The 27,856-nt window shown below is 39.2% G+C and overlaps 2 protein-coding genes across 2 annotated transcripts; one reads left to right on the top strand and one right to left on the bottom strand.

Moving 5' to 3' along the window:
• Nucleotides 1-2,720: 2,720 nt before the first annotated feature.
• LOC116733363 (uncharacterized) lies at nucleotides 2,721-17,576 on the bottom strand. The gene is made up of 11 exons (XM_032584180.1): nucleotides 17,432-17,576; nucleotides 17,170-17,354; nucleotides 16,680-16,820; nucleotides 15,379-15,517; nucleotides 15,110-15,287; nucleotides 14,537-14,678; nucleotides 13,737-13,880; nucleotides 12,047-12,099; nucleotides 11,839-11,918; nucleotides 3,010-3,142; nucleotides 2,721-2,928 (listed from the first exon to the last, which is right to left on the bottom strand). Exons 1-10 carry the CDS (start codon nucleotides 17,540-17,542, stop codon nucleotides 3,038-3,040), a joined length of 1,278 nt encoding a protein of 425 aa, XP_032440071.1. The 5' UTR covers nucleotides 17,543-17,576; the 3' UTR covers nucleotides 2,721-2,928; nucleotides 3,010-3,037.
• A 1,073-nt stretch (nucleotides 17,577-18,649) lies between these two features.
• LOC116732052 (mucin-2-like) lies at nucleotides 18,650-25,624 on the top strand. The gene is given in 15 exon segments (XM_032581984.1): nucleotides 18,650-18,871; nucleotides 18,966-19,141; nucleotides 19,352-19,489; nucleotides 19,961-20,093; nucleotides 20,494-20,671; nucleotides 20,858-20,999; nucleotides 21,263-21,400; nucleotides 22,410-22,468; nucleotides 22,556-22,764; nucleotides 22,766-22,823; nucleotides 22,826-23,615; nucleotides 23,617-23,678; nucleotides 23,681-24,370; nucleotides 24,693-24,769; nucleotides 25,042-25,624. Coding segments are annotated over 15 exon segments (3,054 nt in total). The 5' UTR covers nucleotides 18,650-18,763; the 3' UTR covers nucleotides 25,138-25,624.
• Nucleotides 25,625-27,856: the final 2,232 nt, after the last annotated feature.

The following is a 27,856-nucleotide window of genomic DNA, read 5'->3' as shown; positions in this document are numbered from 1 at the left end:
TGTGTTTTTATATAAATGTGTTTATAGGTATTTTGAATTGTTTGTCCGGCGTGGGTTCAGACACACAGGTGCTTTATTGGCTTATGAATTATTCTCAGTGTCACAAAAAGCATCACAAAAAGAGCTGCTAATTGAAAAGATGGAATAATAAAAAAAAAAAAATCATTGAATTATGTTAATTTGATCACTTTAATTAGCCTCTACCAATAACACGCCACTCGGTGTAAAAATGTGGTGAATATATTGGAAAGAAATTATGAGAAGCTTGCAGAAATTCACAATTTAACCAGGTTAAATTCTTTTAAAGCATGGTTCGTATTACATATTAGTTACAGTTTCATTCTGCCAGAGTAAAACCAGATATTTGGTTAAAATACAAATCAAAATTAATCAGATCACGAAACTGGACCTGAAACAATTCCTCAGTTTAAGTTATTCTGAACAAAAATGAAACAAAACTTAAAAAACATAAAGACAGTGAACATTAGTTAACTGGAAGTAGGTTTAAAAAAATACAAATTTGTATGTTTCCATTTATTTTCCAAAGCTAAAATGGATAAAATGTTTGATAAAACTGCAGATTTGATTTAATTGGTTGATAAAAATTACTGATTGTTTGCAAACATTTATTAAATTTCTTTAATACTGTGTTTTAAATAATTCCTTTAAAACACACTGACATTTGTAGAAGGGTTTCTCCATTGGGGAAAGAAAAAAAAAACTCAGCTTAATTCATTACATTATAATAATTAATTATTACTAATTAATTAAGCAGAGTGCTCAAGTTTTAGGTTTTGTTTTTTTTTTTTTAGCAATGATCCAGTTTTGCCTCTTTAAGGGCTTTTTATGTCCTGAGTGAAACTTTAGTGAGTTTAAATGTTTGTTCAGGTTTCATTTGAGAAATGGGAAAACAAAACGATTCAGATGTAAAAAGTGTTCATATTAAAAGTAATTTCTCATTTTCATTGAGCTTCTTCAGACTCAGCAGTTCTCTGGGTTCAGTTGAACAGAAGCTGCTGTTCTGCTGGTAGTTTGTATGATCCTAACATGATTTCTGAAGGTTTCTCATAACTTCTGTCCGCTGTGGTAAATCCTGGTCCGGTTCTGGTTCTGTGTGTGAAGGTTCATGTTTTATACTGACTCGTTATGAAGGGAATCGTCAATGAGTCTCTGAGATATTTATTAGGATTTCTAACATTGTCGTTTTGTAAAAAGGTTTGAAAGGGAAAGGAAACTCAAAGATTTATTATTTGAAGTTGAATTTATTTTAGTGAACCACCTGAAAATATTTCAGACTCTTGTTTTTGTGTGTGTGTGTGTGTGTGTGTGTGTGTGTGTGTGTGTGGGGGTGTGTGTGTGTGTGTGTGTGTGTGTGTGGGTGTGTGGGTGCTATCAGGGTGCTGGTTTCCTTGGTTGTGATAAATGCAGTTGATCTGTTTTTACGTTTTTATTTTGTTTTATTAGGGTGCGCTTGTTTTGATTCATCTCAGCTCTCCATTACACTGCAAAAACTCAAAGTCTTACAAGTATATCGGGTCTAGTTTCTACTGCAGATATCTCAGTTTTCTCTTATTTCAAATGTACTGTAATTTCTTGATATTGATGGAAAAAGTTCCAGTACATTATTTCACTTATAATAAGGAAAAAATCTGCCTGTGGAACTTTTACTTACTCTGAACTTTTTATGAATTTGTTTACTTAAAACAAGCTCCTATTTCTTGCTGAAAAGTTATTTGTAAGTTAGTTTTATCTTATTTCAAGTGTATTGAGATATTTTGACTAGAAACTAAACAAAAAGAGTTTGTTTTTGCAGTGTAGAGGGTAGTTTTAAGTCAATAATTCCTTAATATTGATTTATTTTTTAAAAGTCCAAGATAATTTCACTTATAACAAGACAATTTTCTCATGTTATAAGTGAAAAACTCTAATCAATATTAAGGAATTATTGACTTAAAACAAGTTTATATTTCTTGCTGAAAAGTTTCTTATAAGCTTTGTCTTATTTTAAGAGTATTGAGACATTTGCAATAGGTGATATTTTGTTTTTGCAGTGTCTAACACTAATTAAGATAAAAATCCAACACAGGTGAACAAAACAAGCGCACTCCAACTAGCGTGAAGGAAGAAGCTAACAGTTAGCTGCCACCCAGACAGTCTTTTGGCTCATAAAACCTGTTTTTTTAAATTTAAACAAACCCAAAAGTGTCTAATCTAGAACTGTTGTCACACATTAAAACCCAGTAAAAAATGTTTTTATTTGGAAAACTCTGAGGGGAACATTTTACTGTGCAGTTTAGAAGAAGTAGCTCTGAAGCTGACAGAATGTCTTTTCTTAAATAGAGGTCAGCGTTTGTATGTTTCTCCTGCAACGGTTGGTTTTGAGTGAAAACCGAGTTTGATATCTTGTGGTTTCTTGTTGAACAAGTTTACAGCTGAACTCTGTTTGCTTTAAGATGTTGTTACAATCTTGATACCGTGACCGGTGTATTTTTTTCTTTCTTGACATGCTGCTCGTTATAATCCAAATAAAACCGATGTCTTTTAATCTACTCTGCCTCAACTTGACGTGTCTGACCCACGGATTTATACACTTTAAATTTTGCTGATTTAAATACACAGAAAGTGACATGTTTCATATAATCTGGTTAGTTGAGAGAAAGGGAAAATAAGGCTGATGGAATATTAAAGTCTAACACAAGACAAGAGACAGACCATAGTCAAAATGTTTTATTTTATTGAAGTTACCTAACGTTAAAGAGTGTCTGCCTAAAACTATTTAGTATGATTTATCAAAGTCAAAGCGAAGCAGAAAAATATATGCAAACCTAAGTAGAATAAAAAAAAAATACAAGGCATAAATTGCGGATTAAATCGGTAAATATATTCAAATCAAGGATGAAAAATATAAAAGCTGCAGCAGTACAACTCCTGAAATGAGAGCAGAAAGAGAAAGTTTGAGGAAATATGCAGGAAAATATATGTAAATAAAAAAAATAAAATCACATATACCTGCCTGGACACCTTGCACTTTCCATGATTAAACACCAGATGTCGCTGTTGCATTGGCTAGCGTCCTGCTGCTTTTCAGAAGAAGCAGAGCGCTGTCGGATGGCAGCCCCATGCTCACCAGCTCATCTTTAATCTGGAAAATAATTCATTTATTTAAAAAAAATCTAAAATCTATCACTTTGTTCAAACTCAAAATGGTTTTGCTTTTGCCTGCAGATTAAACAAAAACTAATCTGCGTAAACTTTGTTTTAACTTATTAAACGTATTAAACATTGGTGTAACGAACGTAGTCATATGGGGGTTTTTTTTTGTACATATTTTGGGGGTACCGTTTGATTGGTGGCGTCATCTGACCACCTCGGTAATTGGGTCGTCACTTGGTCACGTGATGCTTTTGGTAGAGAACTTTAAGTTTCGTTTTATGCTCAGTTGGTGTGCGCGGGCGGCAACGAGAAAGACAAAGAACTGAAATAAGGAAGAGGTGGACTTCTAGCGGCTCCTAACCTTCTGGTTGGAGGGGCATACGGTATGGACAATTGAGTGGAATGTTCTTGTGTTTGTACATGTGTAATAAGTTTCATTTGAATAATTCCTATAAGGGAACATGACGGTTTTATTGATGTATATTTGTCACCGTGTATTTTATTGCAGTGTTCACGGTGGTCTTGGACGTTTATGCGGCAAAAATTCATTTAATAAAACGTTTGAAACCATCAGTCGAAGTGTTGCACCTTCATCAACCAGCGAGAAAAAGTTGGGAGCAGCTACAGTGAACACGTGCACCGTGTGCAGCTCAGCTCGACGACAGAGAACAACGAGGGAGGCCGCGAGGTGAAAACAAGCTGTAAACTTCTCGCCAGCCATGTTGAGATGGATGGAAAAGGACCGTTGCAGCTTGAAGACTACAACTCGCCTGCAGCTTAAAGAAAACTACCGCTCGTCTTTCAACCTTGCAATCTGCTCGGACCGTTGCGATTGCAGTGACTTGCAAAATATGGTGTCGGCGTGCAATGAGGACAAGGATTGAGACTGCGCCGTTTCCACAAGTCATCACAAGAGAGCAACAGCGCGCGTGGTTGTGAGTGATATTACCAAGCCCTTGGCTTTCAGGTTTTCAGTTGATAAGAAACATTATCACTTGTAAATATTTGAATTTTAAGCGTGAAGGCCATCGTGTGTATATTTTGTGTGAATATTTCTGGCCTGTGTTATTAAGGAACTTGATATTCCTACTTTGGATTTCTTGTTTGGTTTTATATGTGTGTGCTTGGTATTTGAAATTAATACTGAGGATTACTTATAGCACAAGTTGAGGTTAAGGTTTTGCTTAAGATTTTGATTATTAATAATTCAGAAAATGGATCAAAGTGAAGAGAGTGCTCTTGTATTTGAGGGAGTAATGCAGGCCCTTGAAGAAGAAAAAATAAACTTACAAACCAAGTTAGGAAATGAAACAGATGCAACATTAAGAGACCAAATGACAGAACGCATTGTTGAAATTGATTACACTTTGCAAGCACATAGCGTAGAGAGTCAGAAACCAATTTCTGAATCTGAACAACCTAGGCGATCAGAAAGAGAGCGTAGACCAACGGAAAAGTGGCTTAACTATGCAAAAGAAGAGAGTGCAAAAAAGGAAAGAAAGTTTATGTTAACTTATGTAAGTTTCAAAGGTGAGGTGCAGTACATTAGGAGCCAACTCAAAAAAGAATGTGACAAAGAGAGTCTTGAAAGTATGACAGCTACTTTAGAAGGATATGAGTCACACCTAAAGCAGGAGTACGAAAGCTTACGTGCATTGACCACACCAAGCCACGACATAAGACGGCGAATGGATAGCTGCACCTTAGTAACTAATGAAGTAGTTGCTCTGTTGAAAATGCGTTGCTCAGAAATAGGCAAAGAGTTCGATGCTGCCGCAGTGAAGGAATCACTCGTTAAATTACTTCAGATAGACAATGCGAAATCAATATATGGGTCTACTGTATCGAGAGCTGGCGCAAGTAGCGTAGCAGGAAGTCAACTATCAATAAAAAGAACAGAAGTAGCTGCACGCTTAGCATCTAAACGTGCTGAAATAAACAGAGAGAGAGAAATAGCTGCACAAAGAAAGGAAGTGTTTGCTCAACAAGAGAGGTTGAAAATGCTGGAAAACCAAAGGGATCTGGAAGCTATGCAAGCTGAATATGATGTGTATGAGGAAGAGGAAATGAAAATGGATGTTGAAGCTGGAGAAAGGCAAGAAATAACTCTGCCTCCAAGTCAGTTCCAAACTCAGTATAACTCAGTGCCATGTGCTCAGATTGTCCATGAAACACCAGTCCCTCCTCGTTCTGAAAAACAGTCAGAGCAAAAGTTGAATGATGCGACACTAGTGCAAGCCTTCAAAGAATCTCTGATGATGACAAGACTTCCGGTACCAGAGCCATCCGTTTTTACTGGTGATCCTCTGAAATTCACTGAATGGCGTACCAGCTTTAAAGCCTTGATAGAGACTAGCTGTACAAACCCAGCTCATAGACTGTTTTATCTCAGAAAATACATAAGCGGAGATGCGCTGTCTGTGCTGGAAGGAACATTTTACCGAAGTGATGATGAAGCATATACGCAAGCCTGGGATGCACTGAACAAGCGCTACGGACACCCATTCATAGTGCAAAGAGCCTTTAGGGGTAAACTTAGTAGCTGGCCCAAGATAGGACCAAAAGAGCCACTAAAACTAAGAGAGTTCAGTGATTTTCTTGTGTCATGCAAAAATGCAATGCCTCATATATCAGGTCTTAAAGTTCTAGACGATTGTGAGGAGAATCAAAAGTTACTCCAGAAACTTCCTGACTGGGCAACAACTCGATGGAATCGAATTGTCACCAAGGAATTGGATGACTGCAAGCCATACCCAAGTTTTGAAGCATTCTCAAACTTCTTAGCTGAGGAGGCACGCATTGCCTGCAACCCGGTTTCCTCGCTTCATGCTTTGAAGAAGACAGACGAGAAATCAGGCACAGAAGTAACGCGCATCAAAGCTAGAACCCTAGTGACAACAACAAAGGTTGCTCAAAGGAAAGATCCTCCAGCTAAGGATTCAGGTGAATCAGCAGGCTCGACAGATAATTCATCTGCTGCTCAAACAAAGAAGCAAATAAAATGCATATGTTGTCAAGAGAACCATTTCATTTACAAATGTGAGAGGTTTGCTGCTCTGACTTTTGAAGAAAAGAAAGCGTTTGTGAGAACCAATAAAATGTGCTTCGCCTGCTTGAGAGTTGGCCATGTTGCAAAGGATTGTCGGAAAAGGGCTACATGCAATGTTTGTAGAAAAGGCCATCCAACTCCGCTTCATGACGAACCGGTTCAAGAGGAGAAGTCTGAAGTTAACCAACAGAGAGACAGTACCGCCGCTGCTTCGTGTAGTATGAACATGGTGAATGCTGACCGCACTTCAATGATAGTCCCAGTGTGGCTGTCTAGTACTGTCAAGAGTAGCCCAGAGATCTTAGTGTATGCTCTGTTAGATACACAAAGTAGCAATACGTTTGTTACTGAAGACGTGTGTGAAAAACTAGAAGCACACACTGAGCCAGTTAAGCTCAAGTTGTCAACAATGACTGGCAGGTCAATAGTGAATTGTCACAGAGCCTGTGGGTTAAAGGTCAGAGGATACAGTTCCGAAGAATGCATTGAACTACCACCAACTTACACTCGAGACGATATTCCGTTGGAGAAGACCAGCATTCCAACTCGGAAAACAGCTAAAGGATGGACACACTTGCTTAGTATAGCTGAAGAGTTGCCAGACTTGCTAGACTGTCCTGCTGGACTGCTAATAGGCTACGATTGCTTCAGAGCTCTAAAACCGAAAGAAGTCGTATCCGGAGCGGAGCATGAGCCATATGCAGTGAAAACAGACCTCGGGTGGAGCGTGGTTGGTGCCAAAGTGCCTAATACTGGTGGAGGAACAAATGCAGGATTCTGCTATCGCATCTCTGTAAAGGAAATTCCACCTATTACACCTGCATGTGCGATTAAGGCTCTTGAGAGAGATTTTCAGGATACAAATCCTACAGATGGAACGGTTTCTCAAGAAGATATTCAGTTCCTACAAATTATGAAAGAGGGAATCCATCATAATGACAATGGTCATCTGGAGATGCCTCTGCCTTTCAGAGAGCGTCCCCAGCTTCCTAACAACAAGCATTTAGCCACAGTTCGGCTGGAACATCTGAAAAGAAAAATGGAAAAAAATCCCAAATACAAGAAGGACTATGGTCAGTTCATGGTCAATATTTTCAAAGATGGTGATGCAGAGGAAGTCCACGCAACATCAAAGGATGGGAACACCTGGTACATACCACACCATGGAGTGTACCACCCGCGAAAGCCAGACAAGATTAGAATTGTCTTCGATTGCTCTGCCAAATATGAAGGCACTTCGTTGAATGACCACCTTCTCACGGGACCGGATTTAACCAACGCCTTGACTGGAGTGCTGTGTCGGTTCCGACAGTATCCAGTTGCGATCAACTGTGACGTGGAGAAAATGTTCCACCGCTTTCATGTTACTCCAGAAGATCGGGATTTCATGAGGTTCCTGTGGTGGGAGAATGGGAACACAGCGAGTGAGGCCAAGGAATACCGCATGAAGGTGCACATATTTGGAGCGGCGTCATCGCCAGGTTGTGCGAATTATGGCATGAAATACCTCGCCACCAAATATGAGCATGAGTACCCCATGGCAGCAAGCTTCATCCGTAGGAACTTTTATGTGGATGATGGTCTTGTCAGTTTGGATACCGTGGAAAAGGCCAAGCAACTTGTCCATGAAGCAAGAGAAGTCTGTCAGAAGGGACAGCTGCGTCTGCACAAGTTTATTTGCAATAACGAAGTGGTCTCGGAAAGCATTCCAGAGAGTGAGCGTACTCCACAAGTCAAGGACGTGGACTTAAACTATGCAGAGCTACCAGCTCAGAGAGTGCTGGGAGTTAAGTGGAACATCGAAAAGGATGTTTTCTCTTTCAATGTGGTTGAACAAGAAAGAACAGCCACTCGAAGAGGCATCTTATCCACAGTCGCCAGCATATATGATCCGCTAGGATTTCTGGCCCCCTACATCTTGACTGGGAAAAGAATCTTGCAAGAAATGTGCAAGCGAGGTGTAGGTTGGGATGAGCCTGTCCCGCCAGAGCTAAATACGAAGTGGGAGACATGGCTCAATGACCTGAACAATCTTCAAACCATTCAAATAGCAAGGTGCTTTGTTCCCAACAATCTTGGCACGATCCAGAAGATAGAGCTGCATCACTTTTCCGATGCATGTAACGATGGCTATGGGCAGTGCTCATATATCAGGATCGTGGCTGAAGAACAAGTGCATTGCACTTTAGTTATGGCCAAGGCTAGGGTAGCACCCATGAAGATTGTCAGTATCCCACGTCTAGAGCTCACCGCAGCCACTATCTCGGCAGCCGTAAGTAAAGTTCTCAGAGGAGAGCTTGATTTGAAAATCGATGCTGAGTACTTTTGGACGGATTCACAAGTGGTACTGGGATATATCAAGAATGAGGCCCGGCGTTTTCACGTCTTTGTTGCGAATCGGATCCAGAAGATCATAGACTCTACTGACCCCAATCGATGGTTTTACGTTGAAACAAGTCAAAACCCAGCAGATTATGCATCTAGAGGACTCAAGGTGGCAGATCTAATGACATCAGATTGGCTAAAGGGACCTAAGTTCTTATGGGAACAGGAAATTGTGACTAATCCAACAATCTCAGAGCTTCTTATAGGTGACCCAGAGGTCAAAGTCCTGAAAACTGATGTTGTGCAGAAAGATGACCTTCTGATAAGGCTGGCAAGGTTTTCAGACTGGGTCACTTGCCTTAACGTCATTGCTCGCATTCGGAGGCTGGCTCATGGAGACATATCTGGGCCTGTTACAGTAGAGGAGCGAAAGAAAGCAGCTCTCGTGCTGATCAAGGCGGCGCAAAAGGAAGCATTTGGAGAAGAGCTGAAGCTGCTAAGCCAATCACAGAAACTCAGGAGAACTCACAAGATGTATGAACTCGATCCGTTTCTTGAGTACGGAGTGCTCAGAGTTGGTGGCAGGTTGAGAAGGTCATCAGCGTCGCTAGAGTTCAAACATCCCATAATACTCCCGAAAGAAGGCATCGTAACGCATCTGATACTTGATCATTGCCATAAAAGAACACAACACCAAGGCCGAGGGCAAACACTGAACGATCTCAGAGCCAACGGCTACTGGATTATGGGTGCTAGTAAAGTTGTGGCCAAGCACATCAGGAGTTGCGTGACCTGTAGGAGGGTGCGGGGTCGACCTGAAGGACAGCGTATGGCTGACTTGCCTGTTGATCGCATAGAACCATCTCCTCCTTTCTCATATACAGGCATCGACTGTTTTGGCCCTTTTTACACGAAGCAAGGTAGAAAAGAGTACAAGAGATATGGGCTGTTGTTAACATGCCTAGGCTCTAGGGCTATTCACATCGAAATGCTCGAGGACATGACAACTGATGCATTTCTAAATGCATTAAGATGTTTCATTGCAATAAGAGGAACAGTCAGACAAATTAGATCTGACCAAGGTACAAATTTCGTAGGAGCAAAGAGTGAGTTGGGAAAATGCTTGATGGAACTTGACAAGGAAAGGATTGCGACCTATCTCGCAAGAAAGGAATGTGACTTCCTTATGAATGTTCCCGAAGCCAGTCATATGGGAGGCATATGGGAGCGTCAGATTCGGACGACAAGGAGCGTGCTGAGCTCTGTCCTAGCCCAGGCTGCCGGAAGACTGGATGACTCCTCATTAAGAACGTTCTTCTACGAGGCCATGGCCATAGTCAACAGTCGCCCGCTGACAACAGACACCCTAACAGATCCCAAGGGAGCTGAACCCTTGACACCCAATCACTTGCTTACTATGAAATCTACAATACCCCTTCCACCTCCAGGAAAATTCGTTCAAGAAGATCTGTATGCAAGGAAACGGTGGCGCAAAGTACAGTATCTCTCAGAACAGTTCTGGAACAGGTGGCGTCGAGAATACTTAACTAGCATCAGCCTTCGTCAGCAGTGGCATACAACCAGACGAAACGTGCAGGTTGGGGATGTAGTCATCGTTAATGATGAAAACACTCCCAGAAATGAGTGGCCACTAGCTAGAGTAGTTGAGGCACAGGAAGATGATGATGGTCTCGTGCGAAAGGTGAAAATACAAGTAGGCCAAACTAAATTAGGACCAAAGGGTGAACGCTTAACACAACCTTCATTTCTTGAGCGTCCAGTGCAGAAATTAGTTGTATTGGTTGAATATTATTCAAAATAGCTCAGCATTAACATGAAAATCGGTCACTTGTTGTAAGACCTATTGATGGACATTTTGGGTGAAGGTTAATTTGAAGTTGTTGAAAATTACATGTTTTGCTTCTTTGAATATGGTGAAGGTAAACCTTTTGTAATTTTGGTGGCAGTGTAACGAACGTAGTCATATGGGGGTTTTTTTTTGTACATATTTTGGGGGTACCGTTTGATTGGTGGCGTCATCTGACCACCTCGGTAATTGGGTCGTCACTTGGTCACGTGATGCTTTTGGTAGAGAACTTTAAGTTTCGTTTTATGCTCAGTTGGTGTGCGCGGGCGGCAACGAGAAAGACAAAGAACTGAAATAAGGAAGAGGTGGACTTCTAGCGGCTCCTAACCTTCTGGTTGGAGGGGCATACGGTATGGACAATTGAGTGGAATGTTCTTGTGTTTGTACATGTGTAATAAGTTTCATTTGAATAATTCCTATAAGGGAACATGACGGTTTTATTGATGTATATTTGTCACCGTGTATTTTATTGCAGTGTTCACGGTGGTCTTGGACGTTTATGCGGCAAAAATTCATTTAATAAAACGTTTGAAACCATCAGTCGAAGTGTTGCACCTTCATCAACCAGCGAGAAAAAGTTGGGAGCAGCTACAATTGGCCCTAGGGATGTTAGACTCAATCTGAAAACGAAGAGATTAACAGATTATATCAATTTCTATGCAAAGTCCATCAAAGAACATGATGTTGGTTATTCAAGAAAGAGCAGCTGTACGTAAACATATTTTTACTCAAGTAAAAGTAAAAAGTATTTGGTCAAAAGGCGACTCAAGTCCTGAGTAACTAATCAAATTATCAATCATTTAATATTTAAAAAATACATCATCAGACGGACCAAAACATAAAGTTAAATGGACATTTTGATATTTTAAGTACAAAAGTGACAGTAATTCTTATAAGTAACTAAAAAAATAACAAAATCAGGCAAAAGAAAATTTTTCCAAATCGGTGTTTTTAAAATAAAAAACTTATGAAACTTTAACAGAACTGCAGGTGTGTGTCTGTCTGGTGAATATTTGATTAAAACATGTTTGTTTTTCATTCACTGGGAAGAAAATCCAGAAGTTTTACTCAAGTAAGACCAGAAATACTTCATAATTCAATTACTCAAGTACCGTGATCCTAAAAATTTATTTATTTATTTTTTTCAAAAAACTTACTCAAGTAAATGTAAATTTAACTGGCTACTACCTAACTCTGTTGGTAATAATTTCACCATCATTACAAATTAAAACTCTTTATCTGCATCTATGTGCCAAATTCGTATCGTTTTTGAATGGCAGTCGTTCAAAAACGAACGACTGCCATTCGTCGTTTGTTCGGCCACACAAAAATCAGTCCAAGTTCCAGGAACGGCCCCCGGGCCACCCTTTGGACACCCCTTATTGTAAGTGATAAGAAATGGGGAGAAGCAGCAACACTCTGTAGTTTTCAGCCAAAAAATCACCTTTTGCAGGACGACTTCGTTGACGCTTCCTCCTTGTGACAATGAAGACAAAACCTTCATGTTCAATCGAACCACCATCCCTAAAGGATAGCAGGTTCAGAGCAAGTCAGTGGAGATTTGAACCAGATCATGCGTTTAATAAACAAGCATAACTGAACTGAAAGTACTTGGACTGACAGATCAAGATGAGATCGAGGAGTTTACTCACCAAGCTCGACTTGCACAATGACGCATCGGAGCTCAGAGTGATACTTCGCTGAACTGTGACAAGAGAGAATTGATTCAATGAACTGCAGACCAGCGGTGTGCAAAGTGCACAAGCAGTGTTTTTAAAGCTATAGCATCATTTCTAGTAGAAATATGTTAATACACTTGAAATAAGACAAAACTATGTTAAAAGATATGGGAGCTTGTTTTAAGTAAACAATTTCTTAATTGTGATGAAAAGGGACTAATTTTATTGGCAGATAAATTCACTTATAACAAGACGATTTCCCCATGTTACAAGTGAAATAATCTGCCAATGGATCTAATACTTTTTCATTAATATCAAGTAATTGTTTACATAAAACAAACTCCTGATAAGTTACTTTTGTCTTAATTCAACTGTGCTAAGATATTTGTGCTAGAAACTGGACAAAAATCCTTGATTGTGTGTTTATGTAGAGCTGATATGCAGGTTTTATTGTTGAGCAGAGAATCACAGTAAGCTAATTTTTGCATTTTTAATTTAATGAATTTTGTGACCCTACAGTAGTTTAAATTTGCTAGTTTTGGACACCACTGGTGTAGAGCACAGTTAACCTCTTTCAAAAAGCTGAATATAGATCTCTAGACTTTAAGTATTTGAGCCAACTATTAGAACAGGAAACCAAATAAACTATATATTGAACAAAGAACCGTCGTTATGTTGCAGATCAGAACGTTACCTTTCCATTATCCTGCTTACCTGCCTTTCTTCCACCGAGCTCCAGAGATTAATGCACACTTTTCTTGTGTCCCAACATGCTTGAAACAGGCAATAGTTCAATCTGGACCAGACTTTCTCAAACTGTGCACTGGTTATTTGACATAGCATGAGCTTAAAGTGCAACAGTTGGCTTAGGAAAAGGATTGTGTTAAAGATAATAATGATAAGTGGCTTATCACCAAGTCATTCGAAAGAAAAGCTGATCATACCAGTGACAAAAACACAATGCCATCGGCAGACAGGTCAGGAATGTTTATGTTAAGATTTGAGCGCTATGAGAAACTCTGAGAGTCTTTGACAGCCCAGCAGTCAGTTTTTATCTCAAACAAAGAAGTTTGAGTATTGTGACGTCTTGCTGGCCATAGCTGGAACAAGAAGCAGGAGATGGACAGATACAAAGCAGAGCTTGCGATTTACCGGCATGTCTACGTTCCAACCCTGATCTGTAGTCAAAGGATCTAGATCACGACCAAAAGAATGAGATTCCAGATAAAAGTGGCTGAAGTTAATTTCCTTCAGAAATCTACCAAACAATACAGAACCGAGTTCAGTAACTAAACTATGTCTTCAGTGCAGGTTGGCATTCAAATCCTTTCAGTGTTTGTCCTGTTTTTGAGAAAAACAAAAAGCTGCCAAACAACCAATCAAACATCTGAGGAGGGCGGAGCCACTGAGAGTGAGAGCTGAGCACCGAAAGGGAAAAAAAGTGGAAACTTGCTCATGTGATGAAAGTCGGCTTTTTTTGCTCACTATAAAGAAAGGATTCTCAGATTTAGATAATTTATGGGCTTTTTCCCTAAAAATAATATCCCTATTTATTGATTATTACATTTCACATATTTGGGGTTTGACTAATAATTTCTTGTGTTATTTATACATATTGTACATTTTAAAAAATCCAGCTGATACTTTATTAGAAGATACTCACTTCAGCGTTGCCTGGACAACGAAACAGATGGGGTGGCTCTCTCCTTCTTCATTAACTGATGGCGTCCATGTCAGAGTGAAGTTTCCAGATCCTGATGAATTCTTAACCACACCGGCCGGCCCGCTGAACAGCAGCTCAGAGATTCTTTAAAACAGAAAAGAAAACATACATTTCATAGAACAATGACATCAATAAGTGAACTTATGATTACAGCAATACTATCAATCATATCAAACCTTTGATTCATATTTCTGAAGTTATTGTTAGTCAAAAACAAACTATTTTGTTTGGTTCTTTGTCTTGATTTAACCTTTATTTCATTGAAAACAATTGAAATATTTTTTTTTCTTGATGACACAGACCTGTGATATTCTAGAAACAGGTTGAATACTTAAGATTTTTTTTAAAAATTCAAAGCAGTGAGGAATTTCAGATGACATTTTCAATGAAACAGGGTGAAGCTATCACTAGGAACATTTTTTGTTTCAAAAGTACCAATAAAATGTGCCAAATATGTACCATCAGTGCCTGTTGATGCATATTTTACACACACCAAAGACTAAATTGGAGGCACTTTACCATCTAGTGGTTAAAGTTATGCCACCTTTTTACTTGGCTAAATTAATATCTATGAATTTAGATAGGTTTGCTAATATTAAACTTCTACCAAATAGACATTAGTAATACTAAAACTTATAACTGGTAAAAGAGTTTGTACAAAAGGTACAACTGGATTTTGCATGAAGTATTTAAGGTCAAGCCACATTTCGAATGGAGGAGATGTTTTGGTCTTCACTCACGTAGCATTAGCAGCCTCGGCAGCGATGCTAATTGTCAGGGGTTGATTCACGTTGGAGAGAAACGTGGCTCTGTGTTCTGGAGTTGGAGGAAGAAACTTTGGAAGAAACAATCCTTCTGTGCAGGATGGTACCACAGGGTCCACTGTAATGAAACAGAGAAGCACCTCAGTCAATGTAAAAAAAAAAAAATAAAAAAATGCAGGTGATATAACCTAAAATCAATTTATTGGGCGGATCATCTTGAACTTCCCGTCAAGGTAATTCAAATGTTTTATCTATTATCAAACTATTTGTGTTGAAAGTGTGAAGTTTTATTTCTCCTCTTTGCTGAACATAATTTGCACTCATCTTTTGTCACCTTCGTTCACCTGGAAATGCCTCCATGCCGCCGGCATAGCTCCTCTTCTTCAACCCGGCTGGTTAAAGTCTTTTATAAATACAGTACAACTACACACACGGTATCGGACGATGTCGGCATCGGCTCATCCCTATTTAAAGTCACAGTACCGCCCAAACTGCTATGTCTGTGCGATGTTACAAGCTCTATTGAGAGTTTAAGATAGAAACTCTTACCACGTAAAACAAACTGGAGTGGTATTTTGCTGATTGCCTGACTGGTCGTTTTGGTTTGTTGAGCCCCATAAATACTAGTCAATGTAATAGTTTGCTGTGGGAAATCCTCCAGTACCAGCTGCACTGCGTACAGACCTTCACTGGTGCTATTGGTGCTGTTGAAGGAGAGAGTGCAGGACTGCACAGAAAACCATTGGTTTAGTCAGAGGAAGCATTTCATGGTGCATAAACCTGCATAGAGGTGGAAGGTTTTACTGCTTGTCACTCACTGATGTCAGGTTTAGGACAGATGGAGGAGCACAAGGGTCACATTCATACAACGAATCAGATCCAAATCTGCATTTCACGTTGTCTCCATCAGGGTCAAACGCCATCAAGTTGAAATCTCTTTGACAGTTTGAAGGAACCCTGAAAGACAAAAGTTACTGGCTGTTGTCTTCACTCAGCTTTTCATTCTGATCCCAGCTTTTGTTTTTCAGCGTTGAACTGGAACACAAACGTCTTTATGTCTCGCTGAACCTGTCACCCTTCTGGTTTTCTCAAAGTTTCTGCCTTTCTGACGCTCTGTTCACGTTACCCTTATTTCTGACAAGTTCTGACTGTTTTATTTTATTTAGGTGTTATCCATCTTTGTCTGTCTTCAAACTCACACATTTTCATCGTCGGAACAAAAGCACATTTTTGGCAGTTATCCTCAATAAGATCAAAACATCTCAAATTCCAATCAACTGACGGATCTTTGTGGTTGTTGTTAGTCGACTAACAGGTTCTTCAAGGAAGCTTCTGTTGAACTTTGGGATAAACAGTAAACATATTGTAAGAGTTTGTTATGTATACTGCTCTTTCTTTTTTAAGTTATTCTCAGTTATCTCTGTAAACTTCATCCAAAAAAATGTACACTGCAAAAACGAAAAGTCCTACCAAGTATTGTTGGTCTAGTTTCTAGTAAAAATATCTCACTACACTTAAAATAAGACAAAACTAACTTACAAGTTACTTTTCAGCAAGACATAGGAGCATGTTTCCAGTAAATAATTCCTTAAAATTGATAAAGAAGTACTAATTAGATTGACAGATTATCATTACAAAACATTTTCCCCTTGTTATAATTAAATAATCTCCCAATGGAACGAGAACTTTTTCAATATTAAGGATTTACTTGCTTAAAACAAGCTCCTATTTCTTGCTGAAAAGATACTTGTAAGTTAATTTATAAATTTCTAGGCAAGGCCCATGTGAACTTAACTGTCTTTTTTAATGTTAATATAACCAGTAAGCACTGGGTAGACTTCCTGTGAACCTGTAATGTGGGAATCTGAACCACAATAACTATTCAGGTGCAGAACATGACATGAACTGGGACATCAACGCAGCAATCATGGAGTAAAACACGCTAAAAACATGCAGCTACTTCAGCTTAGGAGGCAAATCCAGAGAAAATTTAGATAACTGGAACAGAAATGATCTTAGCAGCTACGTATTTTAAGTGTATTCGGATATTTACTCTAGAAACTCCAACAAAAATACTTGGTAATATTTATTGTTTTTGGAGTGCAGTGAAGATGCGTACCTCACAGCTGGAATGATGGTGCTCTGAGGGGAAATGTTTGGCTTTTTGGTATCCGATCGTATTCCCAGTTCGACAGAAGTCAAAGCTCTCCAAGCCACAACGTTATTTTGGGTATAATATACCCAGTCGCCACCCGCAAGCCTTTAGTGGAAAAAGAAACTCATATAAAACAAATATGGTAATAAGGCTGTTTCTGAGTCTTGAAAATGATAATATAGCTTTTATAAAAAAGTAGCTTAATGTTCTTGTGCTTTTTCTGACAAACAATTTGTTGTTCCAGACAGAAGCTGATCACAAAAAAGTCTGTTTACTGCTAGAAAAGTAACTAAAATGTATTTTTTGACTAAAGAAAATGACAGATAAACCAAAACCAATCATTAACAACACTATAACTCAAAATATTTCACTTTATGACGTGAACGATTTACCCCCAAGATGTAGGTAAATGTTAAAAGCAACTGCAACGCGTGTTTTTTAAAAGCGCCCTTACACAAGCTGGGCTAAATAGTATGGATAAATAACTGTAGTCATCGTTCCTTCTCGCTGACACCATTCACCGCTGGGCTCCATGTCGATCTTCTGCAGTGTGGGAATCAGGTTCCCACAGTAACCATTGCAGTACCAGAAGTCATAGTGGCTGCAGGAGGTGTAGGCCAGCTTGTAGCGTAAACTCACCTGCAGAGTTAGAGGCAAAAATGTTCAAATAAACACAACCCCACCTGTAGATGCTAATAAATGGAGTTATTAGGTACCGTTACGTATCCATCTTTATGAACTTGCTTTGGGTAGTAGGTCATCATTGTGCCCAAAAAGTGAGAGGCGTGTGTGCCGCTGAGCAGCAGCAGCAGCACCAAGCGCAGCATCGTGACTGTTGGAGGTCAAGAGGAAGAATGTCAAATTAAAGGAACAACTCAGACACCTCGTCTTCTGCCACGCCTTTCTCAGCAGCAATCAGGTTGGACAAGATGTTTGTCTTCTTTTATCTGCTCTGATAAAACAAGACATACATCTTTTATCATTTTTGGACATATATCTTTTATCACCAGCTTTTACACTCAGGTGAAGCTCCCCAAACATCTGCCCCCCGTGGTTCCCTCTTTCCTTGGTTTGGTCCAAAGTTACTGGACGACAGTAACGTTGGACTGTCTTGCAGTCCAAAGTGTTTTTGTCTCTCTTGATGGCAAAAACATGTTTGTTTTCCTTTCGAATTCGATCACTGCAACCTTTGGAAGAAGCGTCATCTCTGAGTTCTGAGATCGGTTTTACCCGGCAGACGTCACAGAGAACAATGAAGAGATACTTTATGGTTCTCCACCCAGAAAGGAGCTTTCGCTTTGAGCCACATACCATCCGCAGCACAATGCTCTGCTACAAACACAGCAGAGAACTGAATCAGTCGTAACAAAATGCTCCACCATTTCACTGTGGTTCTGATATCAACCAACAAAACTTTTTAAAATTTGTCTTGTGTCCATGAATGTGCATCTTTCTGCCTAGACTCGATTGTATGGAAGCTTCCCAGCAGATAAATGTTTTCCTTAAGTTTATTTTTTGCTTTTTTTCAAACTTTTTTACTAGATTTTTGTAGGTTTACAAACACATTCACATAACAATAGCAACCACACACAAAGTTTTTATTTTAATTGGACCTTTTTGATAGAGTTTATTAAATATATCAATGTGTTTTAATCAGGTAAAGTGTATGAAGGGGGGGGGGCTCTTAAAGAGACAGAGGCCCAATTTCAGAGTGCTTTTAATGGACACTATTAAATATCAATAAGCTGGACATTTTTATAAAAGAACCAGGTCAAGTTTTGAATTTTGTTCACAGATAAACTCTTAATGAATTTCTGTTTCTAAACAACATGTTTGTGACCTTTGCATCTGGACATTTTCTATTTCCTCTTATGAATATTATCTCTGGCTTTCAGAAATTTTCCCCAAACCAGGTAACATCCTGGTCCGTCATGCAAATCCAGACCAGGACGTTTTCCATGAATGGACCAGAGGTTGTCTGGTGACGTTTAACTGCATTTGCCTCTGAAAACTTTAGTTTTTGATCTGGAGGCTTTAACTCTGTCAACATGTTGCCGCCTGTGAGGCTGCTGCTGTTAATCAGCGGAGCTCAGGCTGCTTATTATGGTGCAGTCTTTACCTACGCCGTTGGAAACCTTCCGCCAGGTGGATATCCAGTAAGTTGAGCTTCCTTATTAATACCGTATTATATTTTATTCTGGTAAAAAAAGAGCAAGATGTATTTACGAACTCTTCACTGTGAATCCACAGGCAGTCAAAGACTTTAAGGCGAGCTTCAGCTCATGTGAAGAGTTCGACTCTCGGGTTTGTTATGGAGACTGTAGTGGGATGCCAGTTTATCCAGTCGATGAAATCAGAGGTGAATGGTGTCAGAAGGGATACACTTGGACTTACTACCCTTCATATCTGGGTGTAAACAATGGAGAGTAAGTCTACTTCAGCATTAAATGGAAACTTATTTTAATATGTTCGTATTATTGTAACCAAGAACAGTGTTTCCTAAACTCCTGCAGGACAGATTCATCAGTTGGGCTGATTAGGTTATAATCAGATGGTAGAAAATATCAAGTTTTGTCTGTTTTTAGAGAGAGAGAGCGTTACATGCTTACATTGCAGAACTGTATCATCCACTGTAGGTTTGATGCTACAAACTGGATAGGAAACAGAAACGGGATTGAAACGTCAAAAGCAGTTTTGCACTTTGACTATAGAAAACGTTCTGACATCAACAAACCAAACTCATCACCCCAAACCGCCATCATCCCCATGTTCAGGTAATTCTGGTTGTCATTTTTAATTTCATTAAAAACAGACCTTTTTATTGACAGCAGAGTATTTAGATGACTATTGTTTATGTTTTGTTTCATAATCATTACAGGTGAAACTCTGTGAATCCGTCATACTGAACCAGAGGCCAGAGTTACACGAAGCTACAGATTGTTATCGTCATAAAAAATTGACAGTTGTTCCTATTTCTTTTAAAACAAAATCAGATGAGTTCACTTTGAACCAAAATTCGTTTTGGTTCAGAGTGAACATTAATCAATTTAAAACAAGTGATTGGATAAATCAGTGTTACATAAATTTAACTAAATTTGTTCTGTAGAGACAGCTCACTAAGAAACTAAAACATAAAATGATAAAAAACAGAATATTCTGGAGAAAATAACCTTTTATTTTTTAAAATAATCAAACACATGAGAGGACTGGATGTAACTTGTGTTCTGTGTTTCTTTTTCTGTCAGAGTTCCTTCAAACTGCCAGAGAAACATCAACTTGTCGGTTTCTGACCCAGATGGAGACGACGTTCGATGCAGATATGCAGCTGATCCAGAGTGTTTCACTTGCACACCTCCACCTGTCCTCAACGTTTCATCAGTGAGTATCAAATGTTGACATTAAAGAAACCAGGTTTTCTTATTTTTTTATTACATGTGACCATTGAGTGAATTAGAAAGAGTTCACCTCTCTGGGACGCATTACTTAACTTTTTAAAACTCTCATGAAGCTGGAAAACCTGAGAGCAAAGTGGTTTTCTTAAGTCAAGATGAAAATATTAGTTATATATATTAATATTAGTTTGAGGTGTCTTGAACCTGTCGAGCATCTGTCTAAAAGTAAAATATGTTTATCTGTTTCATTATCTGTTGAATGATCTCACTGGAACCTGACATGTTTTGTTGAATCTTATTTATAGTAAAATCACAATAAATAAATGTAAGTATTTAAATTCAGTTTTAATTTGGATCTTTTTCTTCTCCTTTCTGTTCTCTTCCAGTCTTGTTCTCTGTCATTCAGTCCCACTAACAGCAGCGTTGAAGGTCCGTATGCGGTTCAGATGGTGGTGGAGGATTTTCCCAGACAGAACGTCACTCTGACTGATAGCAGTGGTGGACAGGAAGTGAAAACTACCAGCGCTGCCATCAGCAGAATCCCTGTCCAGTTTGTTTTCAGAGGTAAAACTGCATCATTTGATTCACCTAAAGTACATGAAGGAATGTGAAAACAAAATTTAACCACAGCGAGAAATATCTGGTTAGATTAAATACTCTCCTTCCGGCATCACGTTCTTTGATTTAATGACCAAACCGACCAGTTCCTTTCAGCTTGAATTAATTTGTTTCTTTGTTATTTTCTTCCAGTGGATCCTGCAGCTCCATCCTGCACAGAAAGTGAATATCTGCCCAGGTTTCTGCCTCCAACTCCTGAACATGGAGCTCAGATCCTCACCAACTTTAAGCAGGCTCTGAAAATCAGCATCAGAGCAGAAGCAAGCCAAGCTGTGTGAGTGACTAATACAGGAACTTCATAAAATTAACTTTTCAGACAGAGGTGAAGCTAATCTGATGTATTAAATAACCCCAATCCATTTAAGTAACATTGATGCTTCAAAAATAAAATGAACTAGCAAAAGATTTGGAATTGTCCAAACATTACTGATGTTATTGAAAACATGCTGCCAATGGCAACACAAACGGTTGTTTTTGCATGTAGAGACGCTTTGGACATGTCAGTGCAACAAACTGTTTATTTCCTGTTTATTAAAGGATCTCTGAGCTCCTGTTCAGCGGACCGCCCCGTTTAGCCAAGAGTTCATCTGGATCAGGAAACTTCACCCTGACATGGACACCACCTGCCAGTGACGGAGGACTGAAACAAACTATCTGCTTTGTTGTCCAGGCAAAGTTAGGGCTTTATCTTATTAATGCAAGGAGAAAAAGCTTAAATTATAAATTTAGCTCTGTGCAGCTTATTGAAATAAAGCTGGTTCACAACAAAGGCTTTGCAGTACATGAGCCCTGTTAGGTCTAGCTGAGGGTTCATCTCAGTCTTTGCATGTTTGGTACCAAAACCAATGATAATCTATGTGGTTTACATGAAAATGAAGGATAATTCTGACCCATCTGCTCATTTAAACTTTAGAAACACTGAGTGTAGAGACACCGAGACATAAAGTTATGAGCTGGCTGGAAATATTGTGGTTTTCTCTCACAGTGGTCCAAGACTGGAACCTTGAGGAACTTCAGAAATAATTTTAGTTCACCCAGTTCAACCATTAAAACTGGTAAAATTTAATGGTGCTACTGTGTGCTACTGTGGGTCTGAACCATTTTGGATAAACACTGAAGCATGCAAATGAATTGGAAACACTCCTTGTTATGTTCTGGATCAAAACATAAGGGGAAAAAAACTCATCTAACCTGTTTCTGATACACACAAGGAGAGAAAAAAGTCAAATGAGTAAACAAATTAGTACCTATTTTATTACGTTGCATTTACTGTAGGAAATAACAAATGTTAAAACAAACAGTTTTAATTAAAACATGGAAGTCTCATGTGCTGGTGCTGTTTACCAGCAGTTAAAAAAAACCTTATGCTGAAGGTTTCATGTCTTAGATGCAACTTATTTTGACTCCTAAAGATTAAAACTTACATCCAGCAGCAGTTTAACACGTCACCTGGATTCCAGCCAGATTACTTTTGCACAAATTTAGATGCTGAAGCCAAGATTTTACATTTTTACATTTTGATCACAACAGAATCATAACTGTGTTGAGCTAAAATCTTAAATCTTTAGCAGAGATTTTTGCACTGTATTGATTTTGTTGAAGTTGTTGTTTTAAGACTTAAACTGAAACGATTAGTTGTTTTAATAATTTTCCATCTAAGCTGTTGCTCTAATTACCTCCCCAGTTCCTCCGGCTCTGTGTACCAGTCTGACCTTCGATGCGTCTTTGTGAAAACTGGGAACAGTGAGTGGAAATCTCAGTTTGGTCTTTAGGAGGAATTCAATTTGACTTTTTCCTTAATGATAACATTAATCTGCTGCTCTGTTACAGCGCCTGTTCCCCCTCCAACTACAGCTGCACCCACACCACCACCACCCAGTTATAGACTCATGTCTAGTTTAACAACCCAACCTTCAGTTACCCCTCCACCACCAACAACTACACTCACAACTACAACTACATCTCCACCAACTACAACTACACTCACAACTACAACTACATCTCCACCAACTACAACTACAACCAGCCAACTCACCACAAACCACCACAACTACACCTCCACCTACTACATCTACGACTATGCTCACTCCTACTACCAGTCTACTCCACCAACTGCACCCCCAACTACAACCAGCCAAACCACCACATCTCCACCAACTACAACTCTCACAACTACAACTACACTCACAACTACAACTACACCAACTGCAACTTCGGTCACAACTACAACCAGCCAACCCACCACAACTACATCTCCACCACCAACAACTACACTCACAACTACAACTACACCTCCACCAACTGCAACTTCGGTCACAACTACAACCAGCCAACCCACCACAACTACATCTCCACCACCAACAACTACACTCACAACTACAACTACACCTCCACCACCAACAACTACACTCACAACTACAACTACACCTCCACCAACTGCAACTTCGGTCACAACTACAACCAGCCAACCCACCACAACTACATCTCCACCACCAACAACTACACTCACAACTACAACTACACTCACAACTATAACTACACCTCCACCACCAACAACTACACTCACAACTACAACTACACCTCCACCAACTGCAACTTCGGTCACAACTACAACCAGCCAACCCACCACAACTACATCTCCACCACCAACAACTACACTCACAACTACAACTACACCTCCACCACCAACAACTACAACCAGCCAACCCACCACAACTACATCTCCACCACCAACAACTACACTCACAACTACAACTACACCTTCACCAACTGCAACTTCGGTCACAACTACAACCAGCCAACCCACCACAACTACATCTCCACCACCAACAACTACACTCACAACTACAACTACATCTCCACCAACTACAACTACAACCAGCCAACTCACCACAAACCACCACAACTACACCTCCACCTACTACATCTACGACTATGCTCACTCCTACTACCAGTCTACTCCACCAACTGCACCCCCAACTACAACCAGCCAAACCACCACATCTCCACCAACTACAACTCTCACAACTACAACTACACTCACAACTACAACTACACCAACTGCAACTTCTGTCACAACTACAACCAGCCAACCCACCACAACTACATCTCCACCACCAACAACTACACTCACAACTACAACTACACCTCCACCAACTGCAACTTCGGTCACAACTACAACCAGCCAACCCACCACAACTACATCTCCACCACCAACAACTACACTCACAACTACAACTACACCTCCACCACCAACAACTACACTCACAACTACAACTACACCTCCACCAACTGCAACTTCGGTCACAACTACAACCAGCCAACCCACCACAACTACATCTCCACCACCAACAACTACACTCACAACTACAACTACACCTCCACCACCAACAACTACACTCACAACTACACCTCCACCAACTGCAACTTCGGTCACAACTACAACCAGCCAACTCACCACAAACCACCACAACTACACCTCCACCTACTACATCTACGACTATGCTCACTCCTACTACCAGTCTACTCCACCAACTACAACCAGCCAAACCACAACATCTCCACCAACTGCAACCAACCAACCCACAACAACAACTACACTTCCTGGAACCTCCATCACAACCTCAGCGCTGGACGCAGGACCATGTAAGTTGACTTTAGAGAGCATCACCAAACCTGGTAAATGTAGACTGTTTCCTGAAGCCTTTTATTATCAAATATGTCCTTTGGACACACAAAAATGTGTTTTGAAATTGTGTAAAAAAGATGTACAAAATAGCCACTATTCATAGTTCTTATTCAAATATTATTTAGATGCATGACATTTTCTTTTTTACTTTCATGAATGTGATTCATTTAAACCTGCTGCTCCGTCCACAGTTACAGCTCCTGTTGCCCCTCCGGTTACATCTGCACCCCTGGGTTAATTATGCTGGTGAATAGTAATGTTGACTCTCTGTGCTTCTAGATTATGTTTTGGCTCTAAATGCAAAGATCTCCACCACACTGTCAATGGAGACTGACTCTGGAACCATCATAAACCTGGTCAGTAACCTCCTTCACTTTAATATTAATGACAACAGTTTCATTCTGGTCCAACAGGTTTAGCTGTTTCTGCAATAAACTGTTTTGTTTTTATCTTGTGGATTGATTTCTTGTACTTGAATAGTAAAAATATTACTCTATCTTAAGAAATTTGTAAGTGTAGAACCCATTTAGCCCAAAGCACCAAATCTCAACTTTGATTTTTAGCATGAAAATGTACTTTAGTTTTGTTCTGTGTGGCTTATTATTTATATAATGTGTTTTTTCTTCAGATCAAAGATGAGCTGATAAGACAAGGACTGCCGTCAGACATAATTGTGGAGCTGCTCAGCAGTGGAGCAGTAAAATTTACAACAGTCGCCCCCTAGTGGCTAAACATGAGAATGAACTTGATCTTGAAACGTGACTTTATATCTCTCGTTTTTCTTTAATCTCTCATCTGCATCATGGAGTTATAGTTATTTGAATCAATTAAAATGAAAGGTTTTTATTTTTTTTGTTGAATGTGAACAAAGACTGTGAAGCCAGAATACTCTGATAGAAATTGTTCACCAATTGATGCAAGCAATAAAATGTCCCTTGGCCTAATAATAACATCAAGTCTTTTAAAATTTAAGGGACAGTTTGTGGATAAATAAATGGTATAATGAAAGGACATCCTTAAAGATCTATAACATTTCACACTGTAACTGGAAAACATGGTATCTAGCATCCAAAATAAATAAACAAAACAACAGAAACAACAAATAAAATGATTTATAAAGTCTCTAAACAAACTTATCCTTCAAAAAAAGGGTTAGTTGAGACAAAAACACCAGACTGGAGACTTTTGTTATGCAGTTTTTGGTAGAAAAAAGAGAAAAAATCATGCAAGTGGAAAGGAATTTGTTTTAATTTATCATGTGATTAATTGATTTATTGCTTATTACAACAAGTTTATTCTGACTTGGATGCTTTCTAGTAGAGACTTTCTGGTTGGAGGACCCAGTGGAATAAATTAATATTAGATAAATTAGGAAATTAATTTTTTTATTTTGTATACGGTAGCAGTAACTGTACATGTCAACTTAAAATTTAATATTTGTAGATTCTGAAGCAGAAAACTGGTTGACAATTGATCCAATGGTTGCACATTCATGTTTGGGAGGCGGGACTGCACATTTTATTAACCATTCAGACTAACAATTCAGTACAGACACAACCAAAACCATCAGATGGCAATATAACCCAGTGAAAATAACTCAAAACAGTCCAAATAGTTGGGTGTATTTTTTCTTTCTTTTCTTTTACAGAAAGTTTCTGTCATGTTTAAGTTTTAAAGTTTAAGTTGGGATTGAAAGCCCATGTTCAGCCTGTTTTGTCTCTGGCAGTTTGCACACACACGTTTATGGTGTAGTTTTTGGATCCACCAGAAGAAAACAATATAAAACTTCAGATATCTTACAAATGAGATATTAAGATACATGTAAAAGCCGTACAAAAACCTTATTTGTATCAGAAAGTGTTTTAGTATTCAAAGTGCAAAAGAACAATTTCCCCATGTCCCTAGGGGCCAGCATCATTAATGAACAACTCAGACACCTTCCTTTCTGCCCCAACTTTTTTAAAACTGATATTTCTCATGACACAGTGTCAGTGAATACTCCATCATAACAAGACATTTGTATTTTTTGATGTCCTCTGTTTGCATGTTTGTTTAAATTCACAATTTTTTATGGCTCCAAGATGCCAAATGTGTCCCCAAGTACCTGAACCCCCCGGTTTCCTCGTGCCTTTGCTCGGTTAGGTTACATGCTGTGAAATCTGTCTCGATGACACAAACATGTTTGGTTTCCTGTCAGATTCCACCACTGCAAACCTTTTGAAAATATCAGCTTTAGTAGAACAGCTTCACAAGACAGATGCCACAGAAAACAATGAAGACAGAAGTGCAGCGCAGTCTATGCACTCCGCCCGTAACAGAGCTTTCAGTCGGTGCCAAATACCATCTGTAGGCTAAATAAAGGACTCACTATGTTTGTGTTCTCTTCTGTAAAACTGACTTTAAAAATATTTTGACTGCAGCGTCATTTATCTGGCAGACATCTGCATGAATTACTTGTATTTTCATGACTGTCTACTAAGCGTAGCTGTTGGTGTGACCTTTACTCTGTTGCTTTGCAACACACAGACTGATGATTGAAAGAAGCTGCAGGAAAGATTGTATTGCTGAGATACAATCAGTAATATTCAGAAGCGTATCGCTGTCAAAGAGCACAATAATTATATTGTGTATATTGTAAATATTTTACTCCTGTTTGTAAATCAAACTTTCTTTGTGAACGTCACTTCTCCCAGGAAACCAACTGGAATAGGATATCAGACTGCAGGAAAAAGCTTGTCAAGTTCAAATGTATTGAATCTCTGCAGGCTGCATTTACATTGACAACACGAGCGTAGGAGTTTTGTGTTAAAGACATTTACTTTCTAATGAGTTTTGGCACTGACAGTGGAGAAAAATATCACACATAAACTATACAAAGAAAACGTTCTGAAAGCATGTACAGAAAGTTACTAACCCTGATGTTCCTCCCAACTTCAGCACTACACTTTACCTGCTTGTTTTCACATTGTTTGGACTCAGATCTTTAAATCTGGATATGTTTTGCATTGTGTTTGTCTCTCTCTTCCATCAGTTTTCAGTTTCTTCAAACTAATTTCTTTTCGCCCTCAGGACAGAAGCTTTGTGTTTGCCAACATCACAACCTGGGAATTCACCTGTTTCTGGGTTGGGGTACATAAAACCAAACGAAGCCAGAAATGTTTTACATTCCAACCAATTGTCTCTCATGCAAGTTGGAGTAACTGACTTGACACACCGGTTTTTCCCAAGATCAGAACCAGGAAATATTTCTCCTTCTGTAAACTTTAGAATGAAGTTGAGACGATTTAATGGGTTTTGCAAATTAAGAAATGCTTTTTTTTAGTGTTTCTTCTCAGCTGCCATTCCCACCAGACATTAGGCCGGACAGTATCTTCAGTTTTACCGCATTCCCAGCTCATTCATGGTACATGTCCAGTTACCACCCTGTAAACAATAGTGGGAAA

This window comes from Xiphophorus hellerii, chromosome 14, assembly GCF_003331165.1.
Source record: "Xiphophorus hellerii strain 12219 chromosome 14, Xiphophorus_hellerii-4.1, whole genome shotgun sequence".
NCBI classification, from domain to species: Eukaryota; Metazoa; Chordata; class Actinopteri; order Cyprinodontiformes; family Poeciliidae; genus Xiphophorus; species Xiphophorus hellerii.
Note: the sequence above shows the minus strand (reverse complement) of the source record. Positions and strands in the feature narration are given on the sequence as shown.